The 20,667-nt window shown below is 36.1% G+C and overlaps 1 protein-coding gene across 8 annotated transcripts in view; it reads left to right on the top strand.

The window, feature by feature from the left end:
• LOC149302792 (forkhead box protein P2) overlaps positions 1 to 20,667 on the top strand; it is a 103,836-nt gene that overhangs the window by 58,695 nt on the left and 24,474 nt on the right. For 3 of the 8 annotated variants that reach the window (XM_089482141.1, XM_089482142.1, XM_089482143.1), the window contains exons 4-11: positions 379 to 516; positions 2,450 to 2,515; positions 2,615 to 2,638; positions 5,481 to 5,637; positions 5,970 to 6,183; positions 8,399 to 8,503; positions 16,364 to 16,451; positions 17,712 to 17,795. In XM_089482141.1, the coding sequence (XP_089338267.1) occupies positions 379 to 516; positions 2,450 to 2,515; positions 2,615 to 2,638; positions 5,481 to 5,637; positions 5,970 to 6,183; positions 8,399 to 8,503; positions 16,364 to 16,451; positions 17,712 to 17,795 (876 nt within the window). Of the gene's footprint in view, positions 1 to 378; positions 517 to 2,449; positions 2,651 to 4,376; positions 4,380 to 5,480; positions 5,638 to 5,969; positions 6,184 to 8,398; positions 8,504 to 16,363; positions 16,452 to 17,711; positions 17,796 to 20,667 lie in introns of all 8 variants that reach the window. The other 5 variants (XM_089482139.1, XM_089482137.1, XM_089482138.1 and 2 more) reach the window with 5 other exon arrangements.

Raw genomic sequence — 20,667 nt, forward strand, 5'->3', positions numbered from 1 at the left:
TGTTTAATTTATGTAAAGCATATTTAAAGACTCTTTAAATCATCTACATTAAGCAGTTTTTGTAGATCATGTGAACACAAATTAATGAGACGGGGACCTTTTTCTGAAGGAAATAAGCACTGCTCCTTGACATCACGTGCTCATATTTTTTGATACCATCCGCAGAGAATCTAGTACAACATAATGTAATTCAGTAGCTTCTTATTCGACACACTGTGGTCCTGTTTCAAGCTCCCATGATTAGATGGATTGCAGAGAAAAGCAGGGACGGTGTGTGAGTCTAAAGACCTGTCCATGGCTCAGGATCCATACACACATAAGCAATCAATGGATTTAAACTGAGCTTGCTAATGATCTGTTTTTCTCGTTTAATGGCAGGTGCCTGTTTCAGTGGCCATGATGACTCCCCAGGTGATAACTCCTCAGCAAATGCAGCAGATACTTCAACAGCAAGTATTGTCTCCGCAGCAGCTCCAAGCACTTCTCCAGCAACAGCAAGCGGTTATGTTACAACAGGTAATGTTGGTTACCTCCCTTAAACGGTTAATTTTATCAAGAGTACTGGCATGTTGCCATTGCATAAACCTCCTGTCACATTTATCTCATCTTCACCTTTTACAGCAGCGTATATCACACACACACAAAATAATGCACTGTCAAATTATTGTTTACATTGTCATCTGAAACAGAACATTACATTTTCAGACTTGTCAAAGCACAAGAAGTGTCAAAAAGAGAGTTGCGGAAGATTGTTGTTTCACAGTACATAACACGTTACCACTTGTTTTAGTCATAACAGGAGGGAAAAAAAGGCGGTTATAGGGTTTTGCAGCTTTATTTTATTTTTTTTTGCTAAGCAGAGAAGTAATAGATATGATTTTTATATTAAAGCATTAAAGTATTGAAGTGTAGATTTATGAGCACTTAATTTATGTGTAGTAGAAAGTCAAGTAGCTGAAGTAGAAGTCGGTAAAAATAGATTTATTTTTTTCGTTGAATTCCAAAATTATATAACCGCCGGCTCTGGGTTCCTATGGTGTGATTTGTGCGGGTAGTTTCGCTGTTGACATTTCGAAATCACAAATTGCATTTTTCTTTAGTTTCTGTAAAGTCGTTGAGTGTCTCGAAACTCTAAAACTAATAGCATCAGGTTGAAGAATAGTCCTTTAAATTGTATTTGTGTGTTTATGCATGCATTCAATCCTACCATTAATAATGACACAAACTACTTTAACTCACGGGGTAAAAGTCACCTAATTCACTATAACCTCCATCACATCGCTCATTTTGGGATTCAGAGACACTACATGTGTTAGATCCTGTCAAATGTATGCTAGGGGATATAATGGTATGGATAACTACCATGCTATTCCCAATACGGTGAGCTCTATTATACGAAAATAGCCTCCTACTTATGTGTAGGGTTCACATCTGCCTTTTCCCGAAGGTATATAGGACTTCCTCTTGACCCAGTGATGCTACAAAAGCCAGCACAAGAGATAATCCCTTCTTGATCTTTAGGAGAAAGGAAGTTCCCTTTACTGCTTTTTTGTTAACAGAAGAGTAGGTACTGACATTCTTTGCTCACCTACACTCTAAGTTTCCTACCCTTTCTCATTCTTTCAAGAGCATAGTGAGAGGATTCCTGTCTCGAGAAAGACAAACAACTTGAGGATGTGAGAAGGGTACACTAAGAATGAGCAAGCATGTGATATACACCAAGAAAGATATGCAGGTTCAAACATACAGCGGACGAACATGGCCAGTACGATGACCAAATAGAGAACGCTGAAAGCAACTTGATGATTGCATCATGATTGGTGACATGTTAACTTTCTAACAAAATATGTGTCATCAAAAAAGTGCTCTAGTGCACAGAGATAATTGCTTACCACCTGAAATTACACTGTTTTATTGACTAAAAGAACACCAATGTTATGCTTTAAGGAGGTCTACAAAATGTCTTTTTTGTCAAACTACCACTTTAATTGGGTTGAAATGGGGTGCATGGGGAACTATGTGTTGATATCATGATAGTGCAGTCCAGAGCTGATTACCTTGAGGTCATTTATCTGCCCAAAAAACAAAGATGGATATAAAAAATTGTAAATAGATTTTTGAAACAAGCTATTCCTGATGATCCATGCTTTGATGCTGTTAATACCATGTATACATGGTACAATTCATAATGTAGTATTGCTTATTTAATATAAGTTTAATAGAACACGCTATATCAGAGGCTAGCCATTTTCATTGAGATGATCTCATTAAGTTAGAATAGGATTAATTACTGGAATACATTTTCTTAAATTCCATATTGATTTTTTATGCCCCTTTTTTAAAAACACGTCACTTGACTTTCTTACCAGTTCCAGTGTAGAAAAGTTTAGGAAATTTGTAATACATGAAATTTTGCCTTTATTTATTAAAGTCAAAATGGTTTATTCAGCAACAACTACAAGAGTTTTACAAGAAACAGCAAGAACAGTTACATCTTCAGCTTTTGCAGCAGCAGCAACAGCAGCAACAACAGCAACAGCAGCAGCAACAACAACAGCAGCAGCAGCAACAGCAGCAACAACAACAGCAGCCACAGCAGCAACCACCACAGTCCCACCCAGGAAAGCAAGCAAAAGAGGTGTGTACATTGGTCTGCATGATATTTAAAAATGTAAAAAGATATATAACTTCTCCATTTTAAGGTTGAGGGGGTCAGTCATACCCTCTAATTGAGCTGCCTACTTTATATACTATGAAGTCTAATATATGTTATAGATCCAGTATCTTGTGTGTTAATATTTGTTTGGGGGACATCTCAATGTGTATGTACTCAAACATTGTAATTAGATTATAGAATATTCATGATATATTTATATCAATTAAATCAGTCAAGAATCAAGTAAGAATCATCTGTCCCTAACCTAGAAATAAATTACTATATATATATATATGCAGAATTGGTCGTCCGTCCATAATATGTAATAGAACACAAAAAAAAGCTCAAGGTGGTTTGCAAAAAATTTGCAGGTGAAAAAGCACTAAATAAAAGAAAGTCCCAGCATATGATCAATTTGGTCTTAAAGGGATGCCTCCTAACAAGTCAGATCTTCAGTAGTTGTGCAAGAATAAAGTGAAATCAGCATGTCTCCACACATGGCATATCCATCTAGGTTCATAGCAACATGTCCTCATAAATAGGTAGCATTTTGTTTTTTGGACCATTTTCAAACAAAAAAATTGTTGTATCCTCAAAGATAATAAACGTAACAGTCTCACCTTAGTCTAGATATCGCTTTAGAGAATACCGTTAAGGAGTCAAGGAGTCTGGCAGACCTGACAGAATGTGGTGTTTAAACAAAATAAACACTTATGGCCGGGAGCATAAGTGAAACAGTCCTTTGGTGAGCAGCTCAATTAGGTTAATATTCGACCAAGTTATAACTGTGTGGGTTTCTGTGAGGTTGCTCCTTATTTGTTTCACCATTTTTGCATATTAACACTTTAAGTCTTTGGCCCAGGTATAGTTGATAAGCTGAAAGTTCTTGCAAGTGTCCATAAAGATTTTGGCATGGACCTAAATGACTAAGTGGTGGAGTTGGAGCAGCTCACCCGCTGTGCCGATTGGCATGGACAGGGTGCCACGTGGTTCCCTCCTTAACCCAGACAAAAGTGTGGAAACACACTGAGCCAGAAATAATGTCCAGAACTGCTATGTTAAAAAGAGACATTGCGAGCTCCAACTTCTCTGTATTTGACTACAAATTAAATTTGCTTGTGTAAAATAGGAAAATAGACTGTATCCGTTTTACCAAAGATACACGATGCCATGTTAACACTGTGTAGTATATCACCAAGCCAATTTATCAAGTTATTTTCTTACACAATTTTAAGAAATGAGGAAATGCAATGACATTGCTTAAAAATTCAGTATGGGCAGTTGTCGGCTGTGCTGTCACATTTTTTTAGAATAGGATATTTGCATATGTAACTTTCCCTTCTGATCTAGATGATTGCTTCAAGATGTTCCCATCTGATAAATAGTTGTGTTTTTTGTTACTGTCATTTGTAAAGAATATTTAAAACGTATTAAGCATTTTTGTGCGTGTTTTTTTCTCCTTTATGATACAGGTCAAGGAGCATGCAAAGTTGGCTTATTGTTCAAAATGGTTGAGCATACATTTCAAAGTCAAGGGCCCCCCTGATTAATGAACTGCTACTGGAGATTTGGGCTGGCGAATAGAAAGTTACAGTTTGATGTGCTCATAAATCAAGCTGACAAACTGGCTTCTCTCTGGCCCATCATGCACTTGTCGGCAGTCTGCATCAAATATAAACATAATGCTGATATAACATGCAGAAGTAGTTAAATTGATCAGCAGGTATTGTAGACATTGTCTTTAAGCTGCCCATTATGCAAACCTACAGGAAACCGTTCTGACCTCCCGAGGCTTTGTTTCTGTTTGGATTTGTGAATAGAATTTCAGACAGCCATCAACTACAGCATAGAAATTGCTCCCTTATTTCTCCTGAGGCTTTGGGCAATCCACATGACTTGCTCCATTATGCAGTCTGTTTTCCAGTGAGTGCATCAGAAGTTTCTCTTTTCCCCAAACTAAAAAGGAAAGGTCTCCTACAGCAGCTTGTCTTTTTCTGAAGTGTGACTGCCATCTCCTATTCTCCCGAGCCCAGAGAATTCTAGTTTGTCTTGTAATGCCTCACAAAATTGGAACTTTTACTTTTTCTAATAGGGCACTTTTCTCCCTTGAATCTTGTTCTGGTTAAATGTATTCTGAACAAGTTTGAAGGAAGACAGAACTAACAGGCTATTGAAATACTACGTCCTAATTTACTAATAGATCACTAGAGACCACTTTCATGACTTTGCTGTGTAGCCTGTAGGACAAGCTGCCGTGATATGTCGACACAGATTTCATACCACCTGCGTGTGCAGTCCAGTCCTAATATATGTGCTATGGTAGCTTACTTAACACATTTGCCCATACATACAGAAGGGTTGCCTTTCCATGAGAAAAACGGCATCATGTGTTGCAGAGATATTAAACCCTTCAATAGTTGGTTGATTGCAGTCAAACTCATTATAACCTATGTTCTATTAGCCTGGCTGTTGTTCAAATATTGTATGTGCCATCCAACAATGTATAATTTTTTTTTTATTTTTTTTTTAATCTGAATTATACTTTTGGTAATGTAGTTTTAAATATGCAGTGCAGCCCCATTGGATTGCTAGCACAAGAGCTGCTTTTACAGGTGTTTATGTGGGGATTGATCCTTTCACATTGCAACGTACTTCTCTTCTATCTGGAACTGTGCCTGTGAGATCCAAACTCCAAAACTTTTTACATCTTAAAAAAAAACCTGAATTACAAACGTGAACGATATGTAAGAAATGTAACGTACTTACACATTTTCACATTAATGGCTGTTTTGTCTTTTTGTTTTGTTTTGTTTTTTTTCATTAGCAGCAGCAGTTAGCAGCCCAACAGCTTGTCTTCCAGCAGCAGCTCCTACAAATGCAGCAATTACAGCAGCAACAGCATCTTCTGAACTTACAGCGGCAGGGACTTATCTCCATCCCGCCCAGCCAGTCTGCTCTTCCGGTCCAGCCCCTGCCACAAGGTAAGAGCGGCACCTACCTTAATCAGAATGATAAAAGAGCTGATGACTTCGCCAATAAATCAAGTTTTTTTGTGCTTTAGGTTGGGGGTGATATTTCCTTAGTATTCTTGCTTCATATATTCTGAATTCTCAAAATAATTGTTAAAAATGTGTGTGTGTGTAATATAAAATAATAAGCTTAAATATAAAACGAGTGTGTGTTCCTGTTTGATATCCTTTAGAACCTAAAGGAACGTATATCATCATTTATTGTTCTGCATATAATAATTGATAATCAACACTGTAAATCAATTGAAAGTCAGACCTTAATGTTATTCTGTTTGATGTTACAGCGGGTTTAAGTCCTGCTGAGATCCAGCAGTTATGGAAGGAGGTGACTGGCGTTCACAGTATTGAAGACAATGGCATTAAACACGGAGGGCTAGACCTCACTACCAATAATTCCTCTTCTACTACCTCCTCCACCACTTCCAAAGCATCACCACCAATAACGCATCATTCTTTAGTGAATGGACAGTCTGCAGTTCTAAACGCAAGACGAGATAGGTAATTGTAACGAGTGCTTGACGTTGCCAGGCTGTTTTGTGAGAAGTAATCATTTACCGGGGAAACCAGCTGATATAATTAGTAATATGCATGTTTATCAAGAATGTTTATTTTGATCTTCCTGTGAGAAGTTACATAAGTGGAGATAATCTTACCTTTGTTTTGATTTCTGTCCTCTGACAATCATAGCATAAAATAATTACTTATGTAAAGCCGGCTACAGAAGGATATTTCTTTACCCTATACAGACAGAAATGCGTCATAGGACAGCATTCAATTAAATGGTCAATCACATTAACAAAAAAACACCATTACGTTAATACTTTTTGAATTGTCAAGTGGTTTAACATAAATTCTAAAAGGTTCTAAGGTATATTCTGTAAGAAGTTGAAAATCAGATAAGATTATATGGTTCTATGTTTTTTTTTTCCTGTTTGAAGTTAAGGTTCCATACAATGTATTTTAATTCACATGTCCCCTTCTGTGCTTTTCATTTAAAAATATCTTTAAGTTACAAATATTTTTTTTGATTAATAGATTAAAGAGCAGTTTATTTTAGTCAAATATTTTCAAACCATAAATCAATGGCATATATCGCTCGCAGCCATAGAACAGCTTTAGCTAAGCCACATTTGTCAGGCTCATGAGATATAGACGAACCAAACAATAATGGGGCGCAGATACATATAGGGAAAAAAACAAAAAACCAATGGTGTAAAGTGTAAAACTAATAAAGTATATGAAGTAAATATTGCACTCACAAAAGAAATGGATAATTCAGACCCATCTATGTAGAGTGTAAACTTCTTTAATATTCTTTATAAATTCTAAAAAGTAAACTTTAAAATAGTGTAGTATCCGAGAGGATATAGAAATAGCCGGCAGGAAATACACTCACATTTAATTCGGGCACATAAAGTGCTTGAAGAGTGTCAGTGAAGAGTCCACCGGTTAATGAATGTAGAGTAGTCCACAAGATGTACTTCTAAACGCGTTTCGCCGACTTGGCTTCTTCAGTAGAAGTATAATCTATGAAAAAAATCATGAGATATAGAGCCTCCCAAATGTGCAGAAGGACCCCCTGCTTCCATAACGGGTACAGCTCGTACTCCTCCTCTTCCCTCCAGCTAGGGAAAGCCAGGCATAAAATCTGCACTGGCCTGTCCAACTTCAACACAGCGTCAATAGTGATTTAGATAACATCGAACGCCACTGATGAAACAAGCCAGTCACTATTATTATATGAATAATAATTCTATTATGTGACATTTTACTCAGATTCCGCATTTTATTGTTGTGGGACTTAAAAATGAGAATCCTGACAGCCAACTTACAAGACATTATAACTGACATCGCTTTTGGGAATTAGTAGTTTAACAGTGCACAAACAAACACAAAGCGGCTGTTTGTAAAACCATCACCGATTCATTAAATACAGGACATTAAGAACATCAGGTAGTTTACACCGCGGTTCCATATGCGTCAGAATGCTTGGAAATGGCAATGTTGCAACTGGACAAGACATTATGCCAGGTCATATTTAATAATACAGAACAAGAAATAACCTCAGTAAACTAATGGGATTTAAGACGCATACGCTGGATATGTGCAAAATATGTTTTATGAAAAACATAACAAATTCAGTCAAAAATGTTTTCCATTGTCCAACATTTCAGTGACTGGAGTAGAAGCATTAGGAATGATTTTACTTTTCTGTCTGGTTTTCTAATGTCCAGAAAAATATTAAAAGTTTCCAAATATTACAAGCATTTGCAAAATATTTTTTTTTGTATATGTTTTTGTTTCTAACCTATGTTTACTTTTTTAATTCTATCTAGAAAGTCAAAGCTGTTCATTTGTGGTGTATAGGAGACCCTGGATGGTCCTGTGATTTTATTTGGTTTTATATTTTGATGTAAAGTTGTAGACTAATGCTGAAGCGGGGTCATATGTCAAAATTACCATACAATGTTTTGTAGTCATTTTTTCATCCTTTATTAGAAGCCATCTTTGGCTGTAGTTCTTCTCTAATTGGAACATCATCCTGCCTTGGCAGTTGAACTATTCAATAGAACGATTAAATTTTTCTGACTGCTCTGCGCTGAATTGACCTGTTTTGACCTGTTTGTCAGTGATCGTAACCTGACAGGCGCTAGCAGCCGCCAACGATTATGGCTTTTGAGATTAATCTGATGCTATGTTCTTCTTCCTTCAGCTCGTCACATGAAGATACTGGGGCTTCGCATACCCTTTATGGCCATGGCGTCTGTAAGTGGCCAGGCTGTGAAAGCATTTGTGAAGACTTTGGACAGTTTTTAAAGTAGGTTTTCTACATTCATATTTCAAATTGTAATGGTTACCTACCAAGCATGTATGGTTTGGTACTGGTTTTGTTGTTTGTACTTTGTATTTCCAAGATGATTTCGATTTGAGATGTCAATTGCATTTTTTTTTAAAGATGGCTATACAACTTTAAATCATCTTCCCTGCCACCCTATTTCTGCATATACATTACATGAGCAAGGCCTACTAATGTTCTGACTGTACCCAGTTTAAAATGTAAAGTTATCGGCGCAGGTCAAGATATTATTTAACCCCTTCAAGACCGGGACGTACCTGGTACTTCCTGGTCAAAGGTCACCGGCACCAGGCACCAGGCACGTCATAGATGATGCGCGATCCAGCGTCGCTATGAACGCTGGGATCGCGAGGGGCGGCTTCTACTGACCGCTGGGTGTCCCCAGCAATCCGTAGCTGCCACTCCCCCTCAATTCCGCTTTGAAGCGAATCACGAGCACAGAATTTAAATATTTACAAAAAAACTGCGCTCTTCGAGGGAAGACGCAGTTTGGCAACGTCGGTCCTGAAGGGGTTAAGAGATGTCTGATCTCATACAGGCAGGAGCTCTTCACTACGGAAACAGAACTGCTGGGCCAATCTGTACCTGATATAGGAATGTATGAGTTCTATCCTAGGCCCAAAGGTCTGGTGCCAAGTCGTTTATTGTAACATATTCCTATTGTGACCAGTAAAAAGGCTTAACTAATCGCATTTGCATCTTTTAATGCCCATGTAAGATGCTCTGGTCAATTGTTTTAGCTTGTGCAATGAATTAGATTACCAAAATGTTTCTTTATTATAATAAGGGCACATTACTTTTATTACAATTATGATTCTCTTGCTGTATTTTGGTCCTAACATCGTCTTGTGTTTGTGGATAAAAGACAAAAAAAAACATTGGAATAAACACATATAAATGAACTGCCAGATTTTTTTTTTGTTTGTTTTTCATAGATGAGTAAATTCACAGGCTGAAGATCTTGTGTTGTCATGGTGCGGTTAACAGGGTGAATGAACTGTTTCATGCTTCATCAACAATTAAGTTAATTAGCTTATTTGAAATGGCACTGCTTTGTTGCCAGGATGTTGGCAGAAACATCAAAAAGATGTGTTTACAAATGGTAGAGTTTCTGTAATGTATAGGGCAGAGACACCTAAAGTAGAGAATGTAAGAAATGGATATAATAACCGCACCAGAGTATGGTGGGTCGCGCTTTTTATATGTTGTTTTAAAAAATCGCCATTTGTTTGTCTTGTGAGTCGTTTCATTTGCAGAGGAAAAAAAGTCAGAAACTGTAAAGGGTGACAGAAGGAAAACTTTTTTTACATTTGGGATTAAAACAGGATGTGTAAATAATGTAAAGTGGCATATAGCATGTGGCTATGGATATCCTCATGTGCAGTCTCTTGGATCACAGAGGACAGTGACACATTTTCTCTCTCTGGTGACTGTTATGGGCATTATCACCAATTGTCATGAGCATGTATCAGAATTTAAGGAAAGCTTGCATTGTCTCTGTAAGACATATTTTTCATCACTTTCTTGACAAGGTTAGGGTTTTTTTCATAATGAATCATGTAGTGTGTGTTGGAACTGGTGTAGGGCAGCTGTGCTTTTGGTACCCTCGACAATCCATCTAGAAGGAAAGGGTTATTATTCACATTTCACAGAAATCTTCAGCATCTTTATATTTTTGCTACTGACATTTTTGTTGGCATGTGTGAGTTGCTCCAAAGTATGGACCAGTCCTCCAACTATACCAGACATCTATTTGTGCAGTAGTTTCTTGGTGTGCATTGCGTTCCAGTTTATTTATACTGATTTATACATCCTTCAAGGATACCTGTTTTACACCAAGTCCTTTTATACTTTACAAAAGTCTTAAAAAGAATCTGATGCTTCGTTTTGTCTCAAGACTTAAGGTCAATGTCAGTCTCCATTGTTTTTGTCTCATGTGGATTTTCCATAAATTCAACATCTCAGCTGTTGGTTTTGTCATCTGGTGGGGTCACCTGGCTGGTCTGTGAAGGCTTCTGTAGTTAATTCTCTAAATGTATGAGAGATTCCAAGAAAGTCATTAGGTTACTTGGCTTGTGAGTGCTGGAACAAAACTATGCGCTTCTCTTCCATAGGAAGCCTGTCGTTATTAGTATCATTAGTATTATTTATTTACTGTGAAATATCAGTTCGGTAGTAACCCTTGTGACTATGTAGTTTTAGGTAAACACTTCATTCTTAAGTGTCACCAGAGGAAGCCTTGCCTTTCCAGACATTAATCGTTTCTAAACCAGGTTTTCTTAATTAGGGAGAAATGTGAGATAATAAACTTATACTAGTTTACTAGTAAGATTAGCTGCCAAAATAAATAACTTTAATTACATACAGATCCAACTTTTGGTTTAAATGCAGTTTACTTTTTTTATTATTATTATATTAGTGGTGTACTTGGCCAGATTTCTTAAAATTGTGCGGTTAAAGAGACGCTGGTATGCCAAAACTGTCACCTGAAAGGTTCACGAGTACCATTCCAGATTAAGTTAGGGGGAAAAAAGAAGGAAAATCATGATGTTGAGACAGTCAATGTAGCAGTTCTTCTATATGAATTCATGAAAGCTTGCATGTATGCATCTGAGTTTTGTATGAAACTGAATCAGGGTCTTTGATCAGTACCATGCTTGACAATAGTATGTCTCTATAGCTTTGTTGTAGTCTAATCACGTGTTTTCTAAATATCGATTAAATAATCAATAACGCAAATATTATATTTAGGAATAAACCCAAGTTGACATCATTTTATCCAAGACTTAATCTGACTGTAAGAACTGCAGAAAAGGTCTCATCATTCAAATTAGCCAGCAGTCATAACTCACATCATGTCTTCCCTGCATAGTTTCCTTGAGTGGTATAGAGCAGCATAATTGAACAGTGGATGAACTACTGCACATGAAAAGAAAGTGTTTCAGTAACACTCTTAGTACACAAAAGGATACAAACTGCATCCCCAGCAAGCTGGCCTTCTGTAGCTTCTTACACTTCCCTAACATGATGAATGGTCCCATTGCTGCAGCGGAGAAGGTAAAGAGGCCATTTACATCGCTTAAACAAGCCGTTTAAATCACTTAAAGTAGCAGCTCCATTTACTACTCTAGTGCAGGTTAGTGTGGAACGGTGTTTAACATTCAAAGTCTCCTGAGTCTACCTTTAACCCTTAAGGTGCCCACATAGAGTGAAGCAGGGCATTACCATTGATCCCTTGCACTTAAACAGTTAAACAGTTTGTTGCTTCTACGAAAGCTCACATTTGTATAATCTCGAAAGGAGCTTTTGCAGGGTTTTAATTATTTTTCAGAAGAATTTATAGTTTTGTTTACTCCTTTACTGAAGATAGCCACAAGTCAGTAATACTCTTTAAGAAACCCAAGAGGTTGTCCATGTTGCGTAATATAAGAATGCTACAGACTACAAACACCAATGATGGTAGAAGAATAAATCAACGATGGCACGTTAGCTGTTGTGCCATTGTTATTAGCAAAAGGCAAACACGGCTAACTCTTTCAGCGCAAGGGATTTGTCGAAGGGGCCTTTAGTAATTAAAGGGAAAATAGCCTAGTTAATAGTTATTGAAGATAATGAAACATGACCTAGCTACAGTTAAATCAATGATATACACCACAGGCAGAGAACATTCAGCAAGTATATTGTCTTTTGACTTTGTTAAGAATGTCATTGATTTAATCCCGAAAACGTATAGCTGTGTGTTCCAATGCGGCAGGTGCTCTAGAACATCAAAATCAAAGTACTACCTATCGTTGCAGATTATTTAAACATACAAAATCCCTTAATCCCAATTAGACACATGATCAAGAAAGGCACAAGAGCTTTCAGTCTAGAGACAAGGAAGGCATGCTCTGCGCTATCAGTCTGCGTGAAACCCGTTCCGATAAACCTCTGCGGACGCCCCTATAATTTGGTGTCATTCTTCTTTAGCTTTAAATTACATCATCTGAAATGAATTTGGATTTCTACTGATGAAAACAGGCAAACGCATTTTCGAAGGTGTTTTCATCTTTAAGTAAGCGACTGTACAGTCCAGGGACTCCGCGATGTCCTGTTACGTCTGCCTTTTTTTAAATTATATTATCTGCTGAAAGAAAACGCTTCGCATTTACACGCTGTGTATATGAGGCTAAGTCCTAGCACAGACTCATGCAGGTTTATTTATTTTTTTAAAGAATACCAGTCAACCACATCATTTATTCCATTTTGAAAACAAAAATCAATATACCCATAAAGTGACCCATAAATTAGAAGCGTCTCGAACAATATTTGTTCTTGCTGCCTTTCAGAATGCACCCTTTTGCATTTTTTTTTTTTTTCCCTTTCACCTTTCTGTTTGAACTGCAGTCACAGTAAGAGGCTCATTAGGGGACATTAGGGAGTGGATCTAACCAGAATTCCATAGCTTTCTTTGCTCTTATTAATGCATAGTAAAGTAGCATGCATTTAAATATTTCATAGACGTTCAGTAATTTGTGTGTAATCGTCTTGTTAGCAGACCAGCAGCAGAAGAGCAGGTCTGTGAGAAATGGTGTTAGCGTGTGCGTGGGTAATTTACAGACCTTTGCCATTACAGGAGTGTGTGTTATCGGTGGCTTGTGGAAAGCTGTGAAATAGAACTAGCAATAAGGGGGTGGGAATGATAAAGGTTTTGTAATAAGCATCTTGAAGGATAACAACCCATTTAGTCCCTTTGAAGCAGCTATAATTCATGACATAAGCAATATATCAAATGCATACAATAGCATTATAGTGCATTCATATGAAAAGGGTATTTGCAACATTAGTTCCAACTTCCAGCAAGGTACATGGTTAAATGATTAATGAAAATGTCCCTTTGCATATGCATTTTGAAGCAGCAATTAGATTCCGACTCAGAAAAACATCCGAAAATCCTCATTTTTCATTATTTTTTTTTCTTCTGCATGTATAAATCGTAGAGAATTGTTAAGAGCGAGGTGCGGTACCTGGGCAGCGTATAAAGTCTTAAAAGAGAATACTTTTGACATGAACTCATCTTAAGTATATAAATGTATAATTTCACATCATTGCCAGACCTATTTATTTAATCTGCCTGCATTTCATTTGTACCCTGCGCCATTTCTGCACTTTGATTGGCATAATTAAGTAGCGGAGTGAATAGGCTCTATTATTTTACATATCACTGGTAAACAATAGCAAGGAACGTAGAAGGGAGATGTGGCAGAGGTATGTATGTGTTTTTCAAGTTCTCGGTAATCCACTGGAGGCTGTTCTATAAATGATCATTGAAGGGCTGCAAGCTAGCCTATAATTACAGGAAAGAAAGTGGCAGCTCTGGCATTTCATAACTATGTGTCCTCGAAAAGTGCTTTGTGAGTTTGTCACCAATGATATTTTAGATAGAGGCTCATTACTGAACATCACAACACTTTAAAAACCTTTCGCCTTCGTGCAGGAGAATAAAGGACTATTTTAATGGCAAGGTTCTTTTGTGTTCCTCTGAAAAATTCAATCAAGACAAAACCTAACTGACTATTATTATACCCTACAGTCTCTCTATTCTAATGAAAGCCGTATAGATAAATTGAATATGAACACTTGAGCGGTTAAATGCAAACATTTTTTTTTTCTGTCCTCTAAATATATGACAAGCATGTACTACTAAAATATAAACATGTTTTACCCACCTTTGTGCATACGGGCCCCGTTTATTTGAATTTCCTTTGTCTTCTGTACTTAAAATTAAGCACACATGCACATCAAAATATGTGTGTGTATATATATATATATATATATATATATATATATATATAATGTGCGTGTGTGTATATATTTATGTATTTACTTTTATATATTAATATATATTTATATATATATATATGGTATGTATAAAATACACCCATACGTTGTTATGATGAAAGTATAGTTTGATCCCCCTTTTTCAGTTGAAATAGCACATTTTATTTTTCTTCTGCACCTTTATGGTGTGTAATCTTTGAGCATTAGTGCATTTATCTCTAGTATGCGGGAATAGATATGTTACCAGAGCGATGCGTATTAATTCATATTATCAAATGCCGTGCAGCATGCATTAAAAAAGGATGATTATCAAATAAGAAGGGCACAATATATGCAAACGACTGTTCTGTAATCAGCAGTAATATCCTTATGTTTAAGACGCACACATTTTGTGGTTTAAGAATCTCATTTTAATTCAAATTCACATTTAAAAATTATATGTAATATGGTTAACATGCCCCTGACTTGAGGAAGTGCCGAGACGTACTTAGTCGAGTGAGATAATGAAGATTTCACTTGCATGGCGTGAAGAAAAATATGCTTGCAATTGTTTCGAAATTACATTCATTGACATACATATTTCAAATTTCTACGACATTGGTTTCTTATACTGCTATGTTTTACATTTTTTGTTTATGTTGTTCAACTGTTGCATTTTTTTTTATTTTTTTTTAAATAACAACAGAAATCAGTACATGGAGCATAACAAATTAGGTTTCACTTTAATATTCACAAATGTGCGATATTTATGACATAATCGTGCATTAAACGTGGTTTGTTACAACATATGTCATTGGGAATCTATCTCTAAAAGAGTGGTGGATACATAGCATAGGCTTAAAAAATTATAGATTCCGTTGGAATGAAAGGAAATAAAAGGTGTAAAAAAAAATGGAAAAAATAAAACGATCGCAAACTGCTGATTAAATCATTGGATATTTTTCTTACAGCAAGTTTACGTTTTAACAGTTGCCACCTAAGTAAACCATATGTTTTTCCATATTTCATTTCGTATGGTAGCTGCAGTTCTTTTAGTGCTTAATGTTTCACCCTTTCAGTACCAGAGGATCGCGCTGAGCATCAGCATTTCTTTTCTTTAAACTCTGAGAAATGTGTTTTGGTTTTAAGTTCTAATTACTTTTTAAAAGGATACTTTTATGTTACATTTCTTTGTGCTTATGGGTAAAATATAATAAAAAGTTGGGAAATAAACTGTGGCTTCAGTTTGTAAAGATAAAAAAAAAATTTGGATATAATTATCAGTGTATTTTTTTTCCCAGACAGAGAAAATAGGCAATTACTTAGCTACTTACATCACATATGAAAACAAAGCAATCTAGTTCTTAATTAACAGTAACTGGTTTGAGGGGAAAAAAAAAGAATTGCATTTTCCCTAGAAAGAAGGTAGAACAAAAAGAGGGAATACTATGGAGTTGGGGTGGGGTCAATAGGTTTAAGGGTAACATTAGAATATGTGCTTGGTAAAGTGTTGGGGAGGCATGGAATGGCTTCCCAGCAGAGTTAGCGAGCATGTTTTGAAGTCTCCTAGAATGCCTGGTAAAGACAGATCGGGAAACAAGGCACATGCATTAGGAAGCCTAGATAGTTAATACCTGCAGTCAAAATCTAAGAAATTACTCGGTAGAAGACAACGCAAATGACTCTAACTGAATGAATATTACCGCAGTATACATGAATATTTCAACTCCTAAATTCTTCAGTTAATCAGTTGATTAACTAGAGGATTCTGCTGCTAATTATTTTGAATAATAACTAATTAGCTCAGCAACAACACATAATAAGAGGCATGCATGCTTCTTGTTTTTCGATTTTACGGTAACATAATTTTATTTTCCACATCGTTAACGTATATTTACTAATTGTTGAAATTAGTCCTTGTTTGACATTCAACCATACGTGTTGGAGAGCATTCCCCACTTGGCTTGGCTTAGTGCACCGAATACAGCCTAACCATACGTATGGTTTTTGTTTTTTGACCAGGCACCTTAACAATGAACATGCGTTGGATGACCGAAGTACTGCTCAGTGCCGAGTTCAAATGCAAGTGGTTCAACAACTGGAAATTCAGGTTAGTCATTCTAACACTTTGCCCTATATGTCTACTGGTTCGTGGTAAATTACACAATCCAACATATGCACTCCAACATAGAGATTTTAATTGTACTCTGCGTGCTACTTGATATTGGATGACTTTTCGGTAGATATTGAGAAGCCTTGGGTGCGCTACGGTGTTTATGCCACTTTGGTTTCTGAGTCCTACTCTTTCCCATACCCTGTTAACTGATGGAAAGTCATAATTTCCCCTCCTTCTAATTTGCATCGCAAGCTGTAGAAAGCTTGACAAATAATGTAACCAAAAATATATTAAATGCGAAGCCATTCGCATATCCGTTGTTCAAGAAAGTGTAAGTACAGTTTGAAGCTGTGGAAATTCTGCTCGCAGGATGACTTTTATATTTCTTTCTTCCGCTGTCTCTGACTGACAGGGAGGTAATGTTGATCAGTTGTAAATGAGACTCTGTACAATGTAGATGCTGTCTCAGTGGCAGAGTTTAGCATTTCACACTGCCCGGTCTTTGCCGAATTAGATTGATGATGGCAGGGTACACTAACTGGACCTCTGTGGAAAAGGCTGAAATGTTAGGACTGCCCTGCCCATACGTTTACTTACAGAGCCCTTCATCTCTTCGTAGTCGGAAACTGGCAACAGTCCATTGCTAACTGTGACTGCATGAAAACGATTTTATCGTGTGTCCCTTCAGTAACTCTCATTTGCTGGTGCAGAGCAACTATATATAATATATATATATATATATATATACCGTTCCCAATATCTATATCTACAATACATTCAAGAACTGTGCTACTACAACCTATTATATGGAAGTCCACAAAAACGATTGTACCCTCAGGTCTTTTTTTCTTATACAATAAAAAGAAAAAATTTTGTTAGAACGGATTCGAAAAATTCATTGACGCTTCGGGTCACTTTCAGATCTTGACAAAGGATGTGACGGTGTCCCGAAAGATTGATGAATTGTTTGAATCTGTTGTAATAAAAAGTTTTTTTTATTTTACAAGAAAAAAGACCTGGGAGTGCAATCGTTTGTGTGGATATATATATATATATATATATATATAATATATATATTATAACATTTTTAGTTTTATTCATATTGTGACTAAGTTGCATTTCTTCACGCAAACCCAGATCATTTTATGTCCCGGCTTCATTACATGGAAACAAGCTCAATGATAAGATGTATCACTGCAGTAAAATAGCTGTATCAGTCATTTCTAAAATGCTACTGATTTTACTCCTTAACAGCTTTCCAAAGAACGTGAACGTCTCCAAGCAATGATGACCCACTTGCACATGCGACCCTCCGAGCCCAAGCCATCTCCAAAACCTGTAAGTGCATATTGCTTTATAAACAGTAAATAGCTCTATAAATGGAACCGCCTAAGAAAATGAACAATTTTGCGACAGTTTGAGCAAACAATGAGTGTGATGAACAATATTGCCATAAAATGGAAGTAAAATGCAATAGCTTGTCAAATTGTATGTTTCTTTAGAGGTAATGTTATCTTTAACAAAATCTATCCAATCTACACTGTGGGCGACACTAAACAAAATACACCGCCAGTATAAGTGTACAAATCATCGCCTTCAGGCTAGAACTGTGAGGAATATCTCAGAGTGACGCTTTCACCCATTCTAGGAGAACATCTAGAGTAATATGAGCAAAATAAAGCAGCTTATTGGCATAAACAATTGCCTAGAGAGATTACAAGTAATATGACCAGAAGCCATGTTTTTAATTAATTGGATATAATTGATTTTGATTAATTTAGTGTCTAAAGCAAGCCTGGAGTTAAAAAAAAAAATAAAAATGTTTCTTTTTTCTAGTCGTATCATGCATGCTAGGCAAGAAAGTTTCACTTAAGGCTTTTAGGCCTCAGCAATAATGTGCATCCCTCTAATCCAATAAAAAGGTCTCTTGGCTGATTGTTTTATACATCTTATTATGCAGTTACATGTTTTTCTTTGTTCTGATCTCGGAATCGTTTTAATTACTGTGACATTGGACAGGCATGGTACTGCTCAGTAGTGTGGAGAGTTTAGAGCTAGAGTAGGTAAGATGACACAGACGGGATCCAAAGCTAGGTGTAGTTCTTACCTACGGCACTACGAAATATGGTGGCCCTCTATAAATCAATAATAATAATAATAATGTGCATCACTTAAAAACACTGTCAGTAGAGCAAACCCAGGAAGATCGAATATGTGTTCAATGGTCCTGCCCAATGTATCACGAATAAGTCTGAATTATTTCTTCAGATCTTTGATCTAACCGTTTATATATGGAGATCCAGAGGTTAGAGATTTTCTTTGTATTTATTCTTCTTTACCAGTTGAAGAATTGTAGACTCTTACCTATAATATGATTTTAATCTTGGTTAACTTGATTTTATTGTAGACTGCTACAAACTGTAACTCATTGCTGGTGAAGGCATTTCTGTTTTAACATGATATTTACTCATTTCGTACTTATGTGCCATAGAATAGCGATACAGATAGGTTTAGCGTTTCTTTTCTTTGATAAACCATGATGTTTCATTTTAAAACAGATCCTTTCTTTTATAATGACTTCCTATAGTATAATATAGATAATCACAAGATGGAATAATTGTCTCCTAAATCCATCAGGAATCTGCAGCCTGTTCTTTTTTCCCAATTAATTATTCAATCAGTGATTTATTTATTTTTTTAACTCCAGCAGTATGGTTACATGTAGACTAATAAAGAATTTTCAGCCTATAATCCAAAACAGAACCTGAATGAATAATGTAATTGAAGTATTACATTACATAAACCACACATGAAAGAATTGCTAATTGTGTTTGATGGTGAGCAATTAATACTGAATCTTAGATGAATGATTTTAAATTAAACCACAGTTTAAAGTTCCCAATGGAGCCCGATATCTGTAGTGAAAGAGAACTTTTAAAAAAATGGTCCATACAAAAAATAAAAATCCAAAATTTATACGCTGCAAAAAGAAGGTTCCAAATTGATATGATAGTAGAGATTTATGATCTCATGTGCACTGTCTCTGTTGAGACGGCCCACACATTTGATAAATATTAATAGGATGAATTTATTACCAGGGAGAAATGAGCTCTGTTGGTTCATCACTGCACCCTTAACAGCTATCAGTACATGAACACAAGGTGCAACCACAGTATTATATGACCCCATTTACTCTCTGAATGGTACTTCATTAAACGGTACCTTTTGGCCATGCTATGGATGGATGAAAATCAAAGTTATCAAGGCTGCAAGTTCTGAATAATGAGTTTCACCCAACCTTGAATATATTCAGATGAGCTAAGGTGGTTAAGTGTTCATCTTAGCTTTTTACATGCGTTTCCTTAGTTAATAATATATTCTTTTTTATCAGTTCACGGTGGCATGCCTACCAACACTTTATGCCTGTTATTGCAGGAAGCTAAAATAACACAGCATAACATTGTAAACATATTCATTTGCATAGATATAGAATTCCTTAATCTCATTTTACTTATGTGTAGAGCAGCTTTGATACTTTTATCTTTATCGTTTTCCTTTTTTTTTGCAAGCTTATTTTACATACATTATAAGTATAAGCAGCCGAGCATATTCTTGGTTTTACACTCCCAGATAAATGAACACAGAACAGTACATGGAAATAATGAATATCCCCGTGCTATGACCTGTAACTACAGGGATTCCCCAAGACCATTTCTAACAATGCCAAGCAGATCCAGTTCACTTGGTTCTTTGCTTATTCACCAACTATTTGGTGAGCCAAAGCCAAAGTCTTCTCATAGGAAGTGGAAGATTTAAAATTGAAATTGTCAGCTTCTGTGTGTTAAAATATAATACAGCAATAATAGGTTTTATTTACATGTTTATCTGTTGTTCATTGTGATTTCCAATAGAACACTTAATCTTTAGCGTTAACAGAGATTATTAAAGTGTACTCTTTTATCAAGATAAATTCTGTTTATTAAATGTTAAATTTAGATTTTAATTTAGATTTTATGTATAGACACGAAGAGCAGGATGATTATCAGTTACACTAATTTAGCATCTATATATTTTAAGATTGGGGAGACAACATGCTCTTGATCTTAACTCTTAAAGGCAAATTATATTTCAGAAGCAACTCTTTTCCTTTTAACATCCTAAAAATACTTACCATAATCAATGGTATTTGATTTTTTTAATTGATTGAATA

This window comes from Sceloporus occidentalis, unplaced genomic scaffold (genome assembly GCF_023333645.1).
Source record: "Sceloporus occidentalis isolate IW3139 unplaced genomic scaffold, rSceOcc1.0.p SCAF_17, whole genome shotgun sequence".
In the NCBI taxonomy this organism is placed as follows: domain Eukaryota; kingdom Metazoa; phylum Chordata; class Lepidosauria; order Squamata; family Phrynosomatidae; genus Sceloporus; species Sceloporus occidentalis.